The sequence below is a fragment of the Sander lucioperca genome, chromosome 8 (genome assembly GCF_008315115.2).
Source record: "Sander lucioperca isolate FBNREF2018 chromosome 8, SLUC_FBN_1.2, whole genome shotgun sequence".
In the NCBI taxonomy this organism is placed as follows: domain Eukaryota; kingdom Metazoa; phylum Chordata; class Actinopteri; order Perciformes; family Percidae; genus Sander; species Sander lucioperca.
Genome location: NC_050180.1, coordinates 5,996,394 through 6,014,577, shown reverse-complemented (window position 1 = coordinate 6,014,577; position 18,184 = coordinate 5,996,394). Strand labels below are relative to the sequence as shown.

Sequence of the window (18,184 nt, the reverse complement as noted above, 5' to 3'; positions counted from 1 at the left end):
GTGGGGTTGCTCCAACAGAACTCATGATCTGTCAAGTGCCCGGGCTAATCCGATTACCATCCGACAGTTCCCATAGTCATTATTTAAGCTCGGAGAAAGAGCATGAAGACAGAGGCTGATCAACAGGAAGAACATAATGATAATGGCCTCTAACAGAAGATTCAAATGAGAAAAGATGACTGCTTGATGACGATGAACACAAACAGGATGTCACCACTGATGTTTCCTTCCTGTGCATGTCTGCATTGTGTCCCTTTGCTCCCGTTTCACCATCATTCTTCTGATGCTGCACACTGAAGAAAATCCCTACAAATTAGATTTTTAACCAGTAAGACACGCACGGGCACCATCTCCCCTGCAGATAACTGGCAAACAGCAAACAAAATAACAAGACAGCTTTATGATTCCAGAAGGCTTTTGACTTGTTTGTATCCCTCATCATTCTTTTCTTAACCGTGTCTGTTTTAGCTTTGAAAGATTAGGCCTTGGGCTTATCCCAACCGTTGACCTCCTAAAGCACCTATCATTTCATCACTTACTACTTCTCTGCCACTCTCCTTATCTGAGACTAATTGTGTCATTGCATGAACACAAGACTTCTGCTCTGATGGGGTCTGCTTTTCGTTACCGTTGAAGGAAGCACATTCCGCGTTTGCCCACAAAAAAAATAAAACACAATTTTGGCGCTCTTGAACATATCTTAACTTTATATCTATCTCTATTTACAGAATGTTATTGGGCTGAAATTTGAGTTACACACATACATAATGAATCACAGCTTTGCTCAAATAGTAGATATTTTGGATAATCATTCATAAGCCAATATAGATGTCAGTATTTAAGAGTTAGAGAACTAAGATAACAAAACATTGGTTGATCCCCTTTTTTACATTACCACGTACAATGTGAAAACAATTTTGATCCTTATTATTTTTAATTTATTTAAGAATTAGGACCAATATATGTACTGAGCAGGACTGGCTCAACATATCTTTGTCATTTCTTTACTGCAATGTCTGTTACTTATCAGCCTACATACAGTGTTTGCTGATATGCAATAAGCTAATACTACAGGCTCTAATTCCAACCCCAACCAAGTAATTTGAAACTAACAAAGCCCGACAAACAGCTAGTAAGGTTAAGACATTATCTAACTGGACAATCCATCCATAATGGATGCTTCCAAATCACACTTAACAGACCACTGGATGACTGCCATTGCTATGTTAGGATAATTAGATTCACAAAGTTGAGGATGTGTGAGTCACCTTGGGTCATTAAAGTCTCTTTTTGAGCTTTAACCCCATCTGGAATACAGGAATCTTAACTCCAAACAGGAAATGACCTTTATCAGATTGTTTAGAAGCAGCTGATACACTGATATGAAGAGGCAGTGCCTAAATTTAAAAATAGCTCTGATACACTGGCTGTTTATAGCTTCCCACAAGCTGTGAAATGTAGACTACAAAATCTCCAAGGTGATGGCAAAAAATTAAAATGTTCTTCTGTGACTACTGTCTGTCACAGTTGCCCAACACGTTGTTTCATGTATCCACAGCCTACTCGAATGATTGCATCACAGTGGAATGCGTCTCTGTTTTGGTGAATTTGGTGTGTCTGGAGTTGACAGGATACTGTATCTCCGTCTGGCTCAAATCACCTCCACTACAAGTTATTCTAACCCTCCCTTAACCCCCAAGACCCCCTTCCTACTCCACCATCCATATCACTCCATGCACAACAACAATGTGGCGTTCTTCTCTCAGAGGCCCCGCTCCTGAGGGTGCCCCCTTTCTGCCCTGACTCCTCAGCCCTGGTCAGTGTTTCCACCTGACACTGCATCTGCCCTGCAAGCTGTTGACAGCTACTCCACCTGCAGTCAGAAATCATTCAGTACGCTTGCATGCACACTAGTAGCCAAGTTATGGCCAAGCTTGTGGAGGGTCCTATTAACATGTTTCCACGTGTAATCATCCTGGTTAAAGACATCTGAGGCCTGTACTACGAAGCAAGATTTGGCATTAACGAGGTAACTTCAGGTTCAACCCAGAGTTTAGTGTATCACGATGGTGGATCACTTGTTACCGGGTTCAATCGCCGTGGTAACTTATGCTGAACACCTAACCTGGTCGGGAGCAGGTTATGTTGGAGATTAGAGATCAACCGGTGTAAAAGCACCGCCTACTGACCAATCAATACTCTGTTGATAACGGCATCACCGTTCTTAGAAGATCAGGCGGAGCTCGGTAGGCAGAGAGAGAGAGGTGCGCTCATAAAAGTTAAAACATTTAGAGACCGACAACCCCGTTAACATTCATTTTCTCATTTTCAAGGGGGTCCTAAAAAACACAAATACTAAATTATAAAACACATACAAACAAAACATGTTTATATAGACACTTATAGCCCATACACTCAGAATCGGCATCGCCATTGTTTCTTTTTGTCAAGCCTGTCCGATCTAGCAACTGGAACAAAGGGGGGCGGGACTTAGGAAGGGTCAATTGTAAAATGATTTCTCAAAGAATTAAACTGGACTTCATGGTTTATAATTCATCTTCTAGTTGTAGCCTACCTTGTAGCAACAAGGCCGCACAGAGAACTTTAGTGCTGTCAGTCTAAAGGCACCATAAAGCCATCTTAATGGATACCATGAATCACTACTTTGACTGGGCAAGCTTTAATTCAGAAATTCAACCATCAGATAAACTGGTATGGCTAATTAATGTGAAATTGAATCATGAAATGTGACTTTATAGTGACGACGCGCCAGCAAATGAGAGAAAACATAACACAAAGAGCCACTTCATGAACAAGTCTCCTCTCCAAACATCGAAAAGGCTATGGCAACTGGCATTTGGTTGAATGCCATGTCTAATAAAATTCATTATTTCTATTTGTGGTAAACAGTTAATTATGTTGGCTGTGACATCAGTGACAAGCTAGCCATTGTCGCCAGTGTAATAAAACCTTTTGATGTAAAGGTCAGATTGAGTGGGGAGGTAGTCTGCCCACATCAGAATAGCTCAAATTCTCTATCATGCCAAGTAGTGCACTAATGTAGTCTGGTAAAGCAGTCGCAGCCAGGATCTCCCACAAAACCCAGGGGATATTTATCTAAAGGCAGAGCGCAGGTGAGCATTAGCAGTGGGCTAAAACCACACCTGCATCTTATTGGAGTATTTAAGTATGCATTAACTTATTAAGCTTCCTTGATTCCAAGAAGATTGAAAAGAGCATCAACAAAACTGGAGATCGCTAGTAGAGATCTTGGGCATGTCTAGATTCTTAAAAAAAAGGAAGTAGACCAGTTTCATCATTGGGATATTCAGATGTATATGTTTCAAATATATTATCTATATAATCTCACCCGGGCCAGAAGTAAGGGAACCTGAGTCGTCACGTATCTCGGTGAATTGATTGGATACCATCCTGGCCTTTAGTTGGTGGACCAAGAGACGAGCAGACTTGTCTCCATGTTGGTACATGGTCCCCCAAGAGCGCAGCTCTCTTGTCAGGAGAAGTACGAGCTCTGTTTGGAGTCTCAATTCTTTCTTTACATAAATCAGGTGATTGGTTAGTGGAGATTAGGTTGTCTAGGTCGGCGATTGGCTCTTCTAGCTCCTTTTGGCGTTCTCTACAAACCTTTTCGGTATGCAACAAATCATGTTTCCTCTAACAAAGGTTTTGAGGGTTTCCCACAGTAGGGGCTCATAGGGCTGGGCGATATGGAGAAATCTGATATCATGATTTTCTTCACCAAATACCTCAATGTCCATATTTCGAAGATATTGTAGGTTTGACAATTGGTGCTTTCACTAAATATTTTACCAATGAGATATTAGATGCATTATCATCAGTAGCATGGATATAATGACAAAGTGAGTAAAGGTAAATAATACCACATCTAGAACAGCTAGAAAAGTCTGGTAAATTCAGAAAATCACTTTACTGTAATGCAGCCTTTAAAAACAGGAAAAGACAACACATATGCCTTATTATTAGGATATTACGATATCCAAAATCTAAGACGACATCTAGTCCCATATACCGATATTGATATTTTAACAATATCTTGCCCAGCCCTAGGGGCGCATTTTTATTTTATATATTAGTCTTTCTGAGAAGTATGCAACTTAACATTAGGTTTATTAGCGTACTGATAATAACGTTTAGCTCAAAGCAAAACTGTTCCTAAATTCAGCCTCACAGAGCTGCTAGCATGGCTGTAGACTCTTAGTCTTGTTTATTTGTATCCTCCAAGAATAAGTCAATTAAAAGGTCAGATGTATCTTAGTGCAATACTCACATACAATATGTATGAGTACTTTGAAGCACAAAACCAGATCAGAACATGCCACTGGCCTAGAACCATACTCAAGTGTATATTCACGTCTGAATCAACCATAGGATAAATGCAATATAACCAAAAGCTTCTGAATCCCGTTTGAATTTAGATGCCCTGCACAAAGCCTTTGTCTGAGCGTTGCGGTGCGTGGGGAGGAGGCCTGGCATGTGTGTGTGTGTGTTGATGCTATCAGGAGTATTCAAATGAGTGTAATATAATAAAGAATAATTGTGCTGTTGCATTCCGTACATGCTTGTGATAACAGCATTAAACCAGGGCCCATTTCCTGCAGACAAAAGTCCATGTCAGACATCTCTTGTTTGTAGGACAGCGTTCATATGCAGTCAGCTTCCTGCTAGCTCCTGACACACTCCAGACACAGTCCTGTTATGTAACTGATGTCAGTCTCCCAGGTCTGAATATGTTAATGACCCTCGCTAATGATCTGGAGTAGAGCTTTGAATAAATGATGAATTGAGTCATTATTTGGGTAAACAACATGCAGTAAAATCTCTGTGATGCTTATGTCTATAACTCTCAAACTTAAGGTAGGAAAACCAAACAGCGCGGCGATACATCATGGCAGAAAAAAAGCAAATTACAACTTTACTTCAAACAGACAAAATGATTGCCACGCAGGTTGGCTTGTTTTCCAGTGTGGAAAAGAGCGTGGGGCAAAGAAACTTTCTCTGGCCCTCTGCGCTGGCATTTAAACACACGGCTGCCCTGAGTGCTTTTATGTTTATCCAGCTCCTTGCATCTGGCATATCCCAGCAGAACTATTCAGTGTGCAAATTCAATTTGCAAGCTGTAACCGGCAACAGAAGGTTTTTCTGCCGCCGTGATGGTGGACTGTGCCAGAGTGCGGGTCTGTATGGACTTATTGGGATGTTATCAAAGCACAGAGGGATGATGGGAGAGCTTTGGTCCAAGTGCCCATGCTCGATCCCTTTGTGTTTATTTGATCTACAATTAAAAAAAACAAGTTTGATGCATCTACTGTACACACTTAATGTTGGATGATCATTGACGAGAATCTACGTTTAGGCTCATTTTGTTGTCTATAACTTGTCTCTTTCTGCCTCTCTAAATCTATTTTCTTTTCTTCTGTCTGTCTCTGTCTCTGAGAAAGGTTAGGCCTCTGTTGTCCTCCAGGGAAAGTTGTGGAACATCTCAGATTTATTGAGCAGATTGGACTGCGGGACACTAAACAGCTGTCTCCAAACACTGTTCCCTGTGTCAGCAGCGCTGATTTATGTTTCACAGCATATGAAACTTCAGGAATGGCAGGACATGTGTGTTCTTTTTTTGTGTGGATGTCTTTGGGCATATGGATATTTAAGGATAAGTGCTATAATTTCGTGGAGCAGAACCGTTTAGTCCATTAATCAATTATCTATCTATCAATCAACTTTAATAGCCAAACTATTTTGATGATTGTTTCAGTCATTTATTGAGTAAAAACAATAAACATTTGAAGAACACAATGAATGAAATGTTATGGGCTTAATGATTATATAAAATAAAATCATTGTTACCATCCATGTGTGTTCTCCTGTGTGTATTTGTACTGTAAATGAAGGCGTCGTGGAACAAGTCTGTGGGTGGGTGTGTGTGTGTGTGTGTGTGTGTGTGTGTGTGTGTGTCCTGTATAAAGCTTATGATCGACGTCACTGCAGTAGCAAATATCCAAACAGAGATAAAACTGTGACGGATCAAATAAATATGAAGATAAAGAACATAATGAAGAACACATACTATGTTATCCTGCTGTAATAACCTGAGCCACAGAGGGATTCTGACAACCTATGTATGCCCCTGTCATGTTTCTTCTCAACGGCCGGCACTCAGAGTGGCCTTCTGCCGACCGGAGCGCCTGTTCATTCTCAGCCCCGTCTTTGTTGGACAGGACTGACGGCGTGGTGAGGGGAGACGCTACGGCTTGTTTCTTTTGTTCCAAAGTTACAGCAGGGGTCACGTTCCCTTCCCAGGCTCTTTCAGCTAAGAGCTAAGCGTATTTACCAGCACGCTTATTTACACATTTAGCATGGCTCTCACTGTCTGGCTCCAGGCCAAGTGGTGGAGGAGGGAGAGTTAAGGGAAGAAGGCAGCCATGAAGAATCAGGGTTAAGGGGGGGGGGGGGTGGGGGGGGGCTGCTTGTAAAGAGCTGCGTGTATTTCCAAGCATACTGTAGAAGTTTGCCATCTTCTGTGCTATTTTTTTATGTGAAGCAGGGCTGCAACTAACGATTATTTTCATTGTCGATTAATCTGCCGATTGTTTTTTCGATTAATGGATTAGTTGTTTGGTCTATGAAATGTCAGAAAATGGTGAAAAATGTAGATCAGTGTTTCCCAAAAACCCCAAGATGACGTCCTCAAATGTCTTGTTTTGTCCACAACTCAAAGATATTCAGTTTACTGTCACAGAGGAGAGAAGAAACCAGAACATATTCACATTTAAGAAGCCTATCAGAGAATTTTGACTTTTTTTTCATAAAAAATGACTGAAACCAATTTATGGATTATCAAAATAGTTGGCCAATAATTTAAAAGTTGACAACTAATCGATGAATCTTTGCAGCTGTTGTTGAAAGCAACCCAAACTAATTTTTCGCTGCCAATCCCATTTCAATGAATTCCATACTCAAGCAACTCGTCAACGTATTGCACAAAGTGCTTGTTTGCCGTCTTACCCAGGGACAGATGAGAATATCAATATCCATTTAATCTCTCCGTATACTGGACAGAGAAATGTCTCTGAGGTGTTTTGCTTAGCGTGGCTCAAAAACAAGAAGCAGGGGAAAACTTCAGCCTCAGTCAAGAGTGAATAACAGTCTTTCAGCATCTCTAGATTTTGTATCTTAGTAACCGTGTTAGACATTTTTCCATTTTGATGATGTCATTAGACATCTGCTCACTCGCTGGACATGTTAGGAACCAGTACAAAGACGTGCACGCAGAGAAGTCACACAGGACAGAACTAATGGAAAAGGGTTGTAGGGAGGACTATAAGCTGAAGTAAGTGTGGCGTATCAGGGGAAATAGTTTAAAAACCCCCTTCAGATAATATTGGAATAAGGATTTGTCTCTGTTATTTCCTTTAAAAAAACTTAAAAATCGTACAATTTCATTTACTTCTTTTTCCCTTATTTAAAACAAGAACTCATGAATATGCAAATTGTGTTCATTTCAAGAGTTTAAACGGGAAACGACAACAACCTTCGAGCTAGCAAGCTACACGCTGAAAATGGCAAGTTTTGAAGAAAATATGGATCGTGCAACAAGGCAGGCCTGCTTGGTTTCTTTGGGGAATGACTGTAAAGATTTACAAAGAATATGTTTACAGCATTTCCTCTCTAACTGGGACGTTTTGGGACCTATTGCTGTGGACGAAGTACACACGGTGATACACTGGTAAGCGCAAATGCGGTATCCAGCTAATTGAAATAGCTCACATTACTGTATTGCGTGAACAGTTAACTTCATTTAATATTGTATGAGGTGTTTTCTTTTGCGGGGTGCAAATGTTCCACCAAAACAAGTTCCTTCCTGATACTATTTTGCAGAGCCACTGTCGCTGCATCCGGAGCTTAGTGCCGCCCAAGACGACTGTGATTGGTTTAAAGAAACGCAAACCACCCAGAGTTTTTTTTCTCCTATCCCAGAATGTGTAGCCAGACCTTATTCCACAGCGCTGTGGATAGAGGACTGGCAATGCGAGACTACACTTGTACAAGTTGCATCACGGACCACGATTGGCGTCCAAACCAGTTGTGATGTCACAAATCATCTCATATGTTCACGTTTTAAAGCAGGTGAATGTGAAAACATACTGCACATACATCATTCTGCACAGTGAAGGCCGAACATCACAGTGAAGTTACAATATGCAAAACACATTTGTGAGTGGTGGGGGACTTTAAAGTTTATTCTACCCTTAAACCACAAGACAGAGCGAAACTAGCCCCAACAATGATTGAAAGTGTTGAGGTATGCCTTCCACTGTTTTCTTAAACAGGAAACACAGACACAGACACAGGAAAATAACCACATAATATGACACATGGTTATTACAGTTATTGTGGTAACCGTGCACACTAATATTTAACATGGAAGAGTTCAGCATTTGCCACAGTCTTAACCGTGATCTTATATCAGCGTGCTGTGTTCTTGGGGACAGACAAATGAAACAAAGGGATGTAGTTGATAAAAAAATCTCACCACGAGGTCCATTTAGTAGCTTTCAATCATATCACATAATCTGCATCAGCAGATTGAGTTGCCCAGAATTGTATGCAATGTTCAGATCATCACTTTTCTAAACACTTTACATGTGCAGTTACATGACAACGTGTGCAGATAAAGATCAGCTACTACATGGACCTTGTGGTGGAATTGTTTTGTCAACTACTCAAAGACTTTCTGTTCTACATTGGGCGCAGTCTGTTATACTCCAACCATGTGTATTTTGTGGAAGCTTGTACTGTTATAGCTGCGGTCTTTCTGGGATATATTGACTTTGTATGAGGAGTGCCTTAGTCTCGGAAGGCAGGAGGGAAATTTTGACAAGCTGAGGCGAGCCTGTGCTAAGAGTCAACCATGCTGGCATTTAGCACACCACGACAAGATGAGCTATAACTTAGAACTCTGGCAAAAAGCCCTTAAAAGGGAAGGATATTTATGTTAACATGCAAGAATCTCACAGGCACACTAACACTAACTCACCCTCACACCTACACACTATTCTGCATCTAATGACAGATGGATGGCCGGCTTTGGGTTTCACATTTCATCCCGCCAAAGTCTCTCCCTGTCTCTCTCGTCCTTCCTGTGCCTCCTTTATCTATTTCACTTTCAACTCCCCTTTTTTTGCACTAAATAGTTTTCCTCATGCATGCATCAACAGGTGAATACCCTCTAATACGACCCACTGGAGACTTTCATAAATTAGTGCCTCTAGCGGTGGCAGGAAATACCACCTCATATCTAAACCAGAGTTACGTTGCAGTTTAACACTGACACGTCGTCAATGTTGTGAAACAGTCGCAGTTTGGTTAGGTTTAGGCACTTAGTTACTTAGTTAAGTTTAGAAAAAGATTACTGTTTGGGTTCAAATCAAGACGTTATTTCACTTCCGGTTACACATGTGACATGGAACGTGACGTCCCATCCACCACCCCAACCTGCAGAAATTAGCCGCTCTTATATACTCAACAAAAAAAGAAACGTCCTCTCGCTTTCAACTGCTTTTATTTTCAGCCAACTTAACATGTGTAAAACTTTGAATGAACATAAAACAAATTCAACTACTAAAAACTAAACTGAACAACTTTTGACATGTGACTAACAGAAATGGAAAAATGTGTCCCTGAAGAAAGGATGGTCAAAATCAAAAGTTACAGGCAGTATCTGGTGTGGCCACCAGCTGCATTAAGTACTGCAGTGCATCTCCTCCTCATGGACTGCACCAGGTTTGCCAGTTCTTGCTGTGAGATGTTACCCCACTCTTCCACCAAGGCACCTGCAAGTTCCTGGACATTTCGAGGGGGCATGGTTCTCGCCCTTACCCTTCGATCCAACAGGTCCCAGACGTGCTGGGATTGAGATCCGGGCTCTTCGCTGGCCATGGCAGAACACTAACATTCTTGTCTTGCAGGAAATCGCACACAGAACGAGCGTTATGGCTGGTGGCATTATCATGCTGGAGGGTCATGTCAGGATGGGCCTGCAGGAAGGGTACCACATGAGGGAGGAGGAGGTCTTCCCTGTAACTTTTGATTTTGACCATCCTTTGTTCAGGGACACATTTTTCCATTTCTGTTAGTCACATGTCTGTGAAACGTTGTTCAGTTTAGTTCTCAGTAGTTGAATTTTTTTATGTTCATACAAAGTTTTACGCATGTTACGTTGGCTGAAAATAAAAAAAAGCAGTTGAAAGTGAGAGGACGTTTATTTTTTAGTATACTTCCTCACCTTACTTCCTGCTTTGCTCCTGCCATAATTACTATGGCCTGCTGCTTGAACAAAAGACTTAAGGTGTGTGTCCATTGTCAGCGTCATTTCAGCGCTTCCTATTAATTTCTATGGGAGCAGCCGTGCAATGCATATAAATAAAAACGGATCCAGCAGCTGCATGGCCTATTTCTCGCTTAAAATGTTTTCAGAAACACGTTTCTAAACTATTTTCAAAGAGCCGCCATTATGGTCTATTTTGAAATCCTGAAGCAGCCAGCCCCACGCGACGCGTTCGTCCAATCAGGTGCAGCCATGGCGGGTTGTAGGAGGGTGCAAAAAAGTACCTAAAAAACTACATTTTTTGAAGTGAAGTAAAGTAAAAAGTAAGAAAAGGCATATTAAAGTGTACATGTGCTGTTCATCTTTTAGCACACCAGACCTCAGCTGCTTGAAGAGTTTTGGGAACCTGGCACCGATGTTTCCTGTCTTTCTGTTCGAGACCAAGCCCCCTTCCCCATCAATCAGTCATTAAAAGCAAACAACAACACGAGGGCTTTCTGGCAAAACCAAAGAACAAGGTCTGCTTTCCCTAAACATTCCTCAGAGATACACAAAGGCTTGATAAGAAAAAGAAAATACGAAAAAAAAAAAAGGAAAACCACCTTTTCACCCTCTCAGTCTACGGCTGGCTGGCTGGCTGGCACACACACACACACACACACACACACACACACACACACACACACACACACACACACACACACACACACACACAGGGCACATACTTCACATAGTGTTCATATGGGTGCTCAGTCATGTGGAATCACACTTCTCTTTCACTGTTTTTTATTGATTTAGCTCAAAGCTAATTTCACGCTTACCTTAAATTAAATTCTTCATTTCATCAGGTAATATAGTAATTATGAAGATGTATTGTACAAAGTCTGTACTTGCGTGGGGGCATACCATTTTCCAGTAAAAAAAAAGAACATATTCTTTTTAAATTCATAACATTTCCAGTAAAAAAAACAATCTGCCTATCCTCACCTGTGGACTGGATTTACTGGAAGCAACACAGAGATAAGGAGTTTGGGGAACCAGAGTTCACAAATGATAATAATGGGTTTTAGGTCAAAGTTATACAAATATCATCAAATTCAATGATGAAAAAAAATGTTGAAACCAGTTAGTTTAGAAAACTTAGTAAATAAACAGGGTGGCAAAAGCCCCCACCCACGCTGGTCCTTCCCGGTGGCTGTACCAAAGCTTTCCAATAACTTCTGATGCAAGTCGATGCCCTGAGAGCCCAGCCAGGAGCTGCTTCTCCAAATCTGCCGTAAATCTTTAAAGAAGCTGCGTGCAGTGATGTAATACGTGACCACAGAGGTTCAAAGCAATGGCATCTTGTCAAAGTCCATTAGTTTCACGTCAGAAACTAAATCCAGAGTTACGATAGAAACTGACAAGTGTGGTGTTGGAGGGGAATTCTTAAAATATGACATCATGATTCCTTGCCTCTCTTTTGCCTGCAGAACAAACACACTGAAAGACGTCAAAACTGGAACAAGACTTGTGTAGCAGGTTAGCTCACCAGGGTAAAAAACCATGGAACAATATCCTACGTGTTCTGTCTCTTTCTACTATGAAATCAGGGAAAAACTCATTCCATTTTAAGGATAAGCTATGATACCAAAAGATCAAAATGTTTGCAAATCGTCCCGCACAGCTAAAAGAACTGGTCTTACTGGAATTTGCAACAGAATCTCCATTTCACACAAGTCCTACTTTAGAACGAACCTCCCCAAACTATTCATAAGGTAAAAGATCCAGACTAACCATCCTCCAAACCAGTTACAACTATCCTAAACACTGAACACTTCACAATGATTGGCTGTGAGCTAAATCATACAAATTGCCATTTTTTCTACACCTGGGTACAAAAAGGATCAAATACAGGTATCATTTGACTGGAGAAGTTTCAATACTACTTGGTACTGAGTTATTCCTGTCAATACTTTAAAAGGTATTGAGTAGGCCTACTCATGTGAGGGTGTGGTAGAAACCTGTAATGGCTTATATAAAAACCACAACCAAAGGACATACACTAATGTAGACATACACAATCGAACATACATTTTAAGTGTTTGTGTGCAAAAAATTCATAAAAATGTAATAAAAAAGGAAATACAACTCTCCACATGGCCTAAACATAACAGAACTTCAGCTGAGTTTCCCTGGAGGAGCCACAGTCAATACAAATCATGTTGCTTTGAAGCCAAAAATAGCCCTGCAAGGGTCAAATAGGGCTGTCTACTGTACCTCTCCAACAAAAAGATACTACGTGTACTACAGATAAAACATGTGATAGCGGTGTTTCCCACAGAATTAGAGTGTATTTGTCACTGAGAAGAATGGAAAATTTGCCAACAGATAGGGCGGCCATCTTGGCATTGTCACCGCAAATAGGGAACAATGTCATTTGGTGATCCAAAAAAAAAATGTAAAGTCGCTTGTCAAACTAAAAAGCCATGTCCAAGACTGGGAATGTTGTTTTCCCCTTCTTTCTCATTCCTTGACTACGAAAGAAAACTTGTTGCTGTTCAAGAAAGGGCTATTATACCAGGCTTTAAGCTTGATTGCACGGTGTCATTTAAAAGATTAGCCGTCATTACACGTTTCAGTATAATGTTCCTCTTTTTCAGGGGTATTATGAGAGGTTCCTCCATTTAAAGGGGTATTAGACTGTGAGGGTCTGCAGAAAGCTTTTGTCTGAGTGTGCTAGCACCATTTATCACTGAAGGACAAATGGGGAGAAACAATGATTGTGGGCAAGTGCTTTCATTTAGAGTTGAGCTGTTCTTGAGTGCAAAACAACAGAGTCATCACAACTTTCTACCCCCCCAAAAAAAGTCTGAAACAAAAACCTGATTTGATGCCCAAGATTGGTGAAACACCAGTTTGAGTTGTAACAGAATAAAACCAAACAATGGAACTGAAAAGATTACATCAGTTCAGAGTATGATTTGGTCCAAGTTGGTGGGCTTTGTCGTGTCTTCACGGTTCTGAGCTTTTACAGCCTCAAAGCAGTAAATTCTAAAAGGGGTCCACTGTTCATTTTAACTGCAACATTAGTCTCCGGATATGTTCCCTCATACACTCTTTAAACGCCTTGCTCTGGGCTTATGACAGCAGTTTCTTATATGTGCCAGACGGGCCTGCTAAGTAACTACCATAAGTGAAACATTATATGAAGCCCTTGAAAAACGTGACTCTTTTACTGTGCCTTCATTAGATTCTATTAATCATACTAAAAGCCCGACTGTAAGGCATGATGCTTTGGCACAGCTATAGATTATTTATGTTGCCAAAGTATTGCAGGTTCACAGTTTGTGCCAGCATTTAGTCCAGAGGACGAAGGGTACACATAAATTGCTGCGCACACATTGCAGTTCTGCAGAGCATTTTGTTAGGATAAAAGAAAGGATAGGAAAACGATCTACCATAATTTGTATTTCATTAGGCAGGATATGTATCAAGCTGTGTATCTATTTAGCCTATGCAAACTTTGTACTTGGACAGTGAGTGAATGTTAAAAAAAAAAAAACGTCAACGCACCTCATGCCCTTATACCAAGGGCCAACGCCAAGTTTTTGTATCTATCTATCCATCAATACATCTATCTATGTAGATGAATAGGGAGAAGAGAAAAGAAGAAAGGAGATGAACAATGGAAAAGGTGGAAAGACTTGTACACCAAATACTAACACTTGAGTAAAAGAATTAAGGTGTTGTTGTCCGGCTATCCCTCTCACGGTTTACGTTGGGATGTGAATTGAAGCAAAGCTTCCAGTCTTATAACAGGAGTTATATATAGTAGTTTATCAAACACAAGTCCTTAAGTGTTCTCTATCAATAAGAGAACTACTGTTTTTTTAAACTTGCAAGATATATATGCAAGATATTTAACTGTGACTGCAAGGACTAAAACACACACACACACACACACACACACACACACACCAAGAAAGGATTACATCAGCAGAGAAGCATGAGAATTCATGCTGGTGGTTTCATATGGTCCATGGACCACTGCCTTATCCCTAAATCCAGAAACACACACACACGCACGCACGCACGCACGCACGCACGCACGCACGCACGCACGCACGCACACACACACACACACACACACACGTACATGTACACAGACATAGTCACTCAACACACACCTTCCCAAACTGCCTAGCCCTTCCTATGTGCCCGTCCTGGCTGCATGCACGGTTGTCTGTGTTTGTGATTAGGCATCTATCATGAGCTGCCTAAAAGGAGGGACGGGGGGTTGACTGGAGCACTGTTTCCCTGGCACATGGTAATGATGAAAAATGTCCTCTCTGAAATCCAGTCCGGCACGGGCTCCCTGCCAGTGGATGTACGCCATTCCCACACAACCAGGAGTCACGGTTACTGCCGCTGTCCGGGCAGGACAGCACAGTGCTGTGTTTCATTTAGGTTTGACAATGAATGCTTCCAAGGAATGTGTGGGTCACACATCATACAAGTGACAACAGGTCTGATGTCAAATATTGCACGTTAAAACATATAAAAAGTGTATTGTACCTGTCCTTATTTACCTAAATCTAAAATCGGAATCTCGTTTTAAGACCTAAATAAATGTGTGTTTAATCCAATTACCACAAATCAACTCCAGTATGGGAAAACTGGTTAGCTTCTGGGTCTCTGGGCATATGTAAAAGCTGTCACGTACATTCTGCTTTCATTGTCGAATATCCTGTTGATTATTTTTTGATTAATTGTTTAGTTGTTTGGTCTATAAAATGTCAGGAAATGGTGTTAAATATCGATCAGTGTTTCCCAAAGCCCAAGTGACGTCTTCAAATGTCTTGTTTTGTCCACAACACAAAGATATCCAGTTTACTGTCATAGAGGAGTGAAGAAACCAGAACATATTTACATTTAAGAAGCTGGAATCAAAGAATTTTTTTACTTTTTTTCATTACTCAAACTGATTAATCAATCAATATTGGGTGATTCATTTAATAGTTGACAGCTAATTGATTAATCTTTGCATTAATCTGTACATGATGGGAACTTAGAAGTGACTAGTGGGTACTGCACATACATGAGTGTGTACACGGGGCCAGTCGCCATGTAACTTTGACTGATTTGACTCACTGGCCTGGAGCAACAACGCTCTATAACTAGAACATCACAGGGATACCAACAGAAACCAATGGGACCTGCGTTTGGCTGCCATTGTGTTCCAACAGCTCCACTGAACTATAGTACATTAATGCATCAATTAGAGCTTAACTAAACACAATGTAAGGCTTATCTTACATATAATGTGGTGCTGGGAGCACTACATCCTCCTGAACAAATACAAATCCATTAAGAACCCAGACACCCACACAGACAGGGTCGTCAGCATACAGTGCTACCTTGCAAATCAGCTCAAGAATATGCTCTATGTCTTTCACACTATGCCCTTATTCTCTTTCTCCCCAATTTGAAGCAAATTGGAGGCAATTCTGACTCACTCTACGTGCCAAAAATTCCCAAAGCGCTGTGAGTTTTCTCACGCCTGGGGCAATGTTTTCTGTGCAACAACTTTTGCAAGGTCCTATTGTGAAACACTGCGGCTGAGTTCACGGCTTCAGACAAACACACACAAGCTTTGAAATCTGTGGAAGAACGCGCACGCTTTCTCTCGCACATGAAAAACATAATACATTGTTCACTTCATACCACACGTTTGTTGGCAATTTCTTTTTCAAACTGTGCTTTGACTTCTGGGTCAGAAAGGGTTAAGTTAGTAAAGACACACATATGTACATACACACTAAAGATGCTGGAAAGAGAAGAGACATACGCCACCACTGTCATTCCTGCCATGACCATGGGGCCACCAACCTCAAAACATGGTAAGCCAAGGAGACCACACACAGACACAATCACTCCAGAAACAAGCAGTGCTTTACATTACACACACACACACACACACACACACACACATACAATGTCTACAGTAATACAAACAAACACAAATTCCAATCTAGCCCTCTGACATTCTTCCTGTCATCCATACCAGCTACAGGGGACATACTAGAAACAGCGCTGTGCACAGATACATATGATTGTAATCTCTTTCTCAGACACACATATCCATAGAAATGCACATACAAACTGCACAACATACAGTGAAACCTACAAACATAAATTAGTGCCGCACCTCTGCCAGGTTACATACATGCCTAAAAAAAAACAAACAAAAAAACATACATCTAAGAGCACAGCTTTCTCTTTCTCCCTATCAAATAAAGTCAGTCCATAATGCGGAGGGTTTGCTGGGAAACAGAGCACAGCACAGGCAACACTTGGGATAGCCAGGCGCTCTAATAGCAGACAGGCAGCAGCTCTTTCCCCCTCTTACAGCGACACTCCTTACCTGGAACACTGCGGTGGCCATCCTGTCTCAGGGTGCGCGTGTGTGTGTCGTTCTCTCTTTCACTCTTTGCTTTTCTCTGTCCGTCTGTGTTTTAGTGCTGCATCGTCCTATCCCTTATCCCCTCTGTGCAGCAGAGAGCTTTTCTCTGCACTCCACCAGATGGCTATAGCTAAATCCACTCACTGTTACCTTGGTGCAGCGCAGAGCTGGAGGAGTGTACAAGTGTGTGTGTGTGCGTGTGTGTGTGTATCGGAGAGAGAGAGTTGGTGTGTGTGTGTGTGTTTCAGGCTCCGGGCTAATAGGTCTGCCTAGTCTCTCTCTCTCTCTCTCTCTCTCTCTCTCTCTCTCTCTCTCTCTCTCTCTCGCTCTCTCTCTCTCTCTCTCAGTCTCACTCCTCCTCCAAGAAAATGAGCATATAAATGTCTAAAGAGTCTTTATGTGAGAGCGAGAGTGGGGAGAAGTGCAGCCAAAGGCGAATCTTAACATCCCACAACTGGAAACGGCGCAGTGCAGCACTCAGCGCTGAATGAGCAGGCAAAGTCTGGCTATGGGCTGTAGCTATTTCCCTCTCTTCCTCAGCCTGGGTTTTTCTCCTCCATCTTGCTCAGTCCATTTTCACCCTCCTCCCAAACGGGGAGACACACGAGTAACGAGAAAGGGGAAAAAATATCGTACTGAATTTTCTCAGGGAGATCAGGGGGAACGGGACGTGAGTTCGGGAAACAAAAGCACAGCTCTTTTCTTTCTCTGTCTCACTGTCTTACTCTCTCTTTCACACACACACACACACACACACACACACACACACACACACACACAAAAACCTTCCTTCCTCACAAGCTCATTCTTCATTCTCTCCTTGTTATCAGCTTCTCAAATTACAGGTTAAATATGAGTTGCCCCCTGCACCCGCCTTTTCTGTCTCTTTCCCTCTCTCACTGACTTTCCCTCTCTCTCACATGCGCGAACACACACACACACACACACACACACACACACACACACACACACACACACACTCTACAGCTGCAACGAGAAAGAAAGTACTGTACCATGAATGAATCCATTGACTTCACGGCAACTCCAAAGTCAGACAGTGTCAACAGCAGCATGAACATACATACATATCGGTCACCAGCTCATTATGTCTTTAGCCCCATAACAATGATTACAATAGTTCAACCCTGTGTTAATATGCTGATATAATGAAATATCAACGTACACTTTAAAACCTTAAAAAAACAACAACGCATGAACATTGTACAGTGCAGTACAATACCGTAACTGCTGATCACAATACAAATGAAGAATACAAACATCCGAGGGTGAAGAAGAAGTGTTATTAAACGTCAACGTCTAACTGAAGAGATAACCGGATTCGGGAACTTCTGTCGGTAAGGGCCAATACTGAA

General features: G+C 41.5%; 1 protein-coding gene across 13 annotated transcripts in view; it reads right to left on the bottom strand.

Annotated features, from left to right (window-relative positions):
- Positions 1 to 18,184, bottom strand: part of tns1b (tensin 1b) — a 237,720-nt gene that overhangs the window by 110,463 nt on the left and 109,073 nt on the right. Inside the window, exon 1 of one of the 13 annotated variants that reach the window (XM_036004709.1) lies at positions 16,773 to 17,322. The exons of the other annotated variants lie outside the window; for them this stretch is intronic. Coding sequence (XP_035860602.1) covers positions 16,773 to 16,793 — 21 coding nt within the window. The 5' untranslated portion in view covers positions 16,794 to 17,322. Of the gene's footprint in view, positions 1 to 16,772; positions 17,323 to 18,184 lie in introns of those variants that run through there. 13 annotated transcript variants of the gene reach the window in all.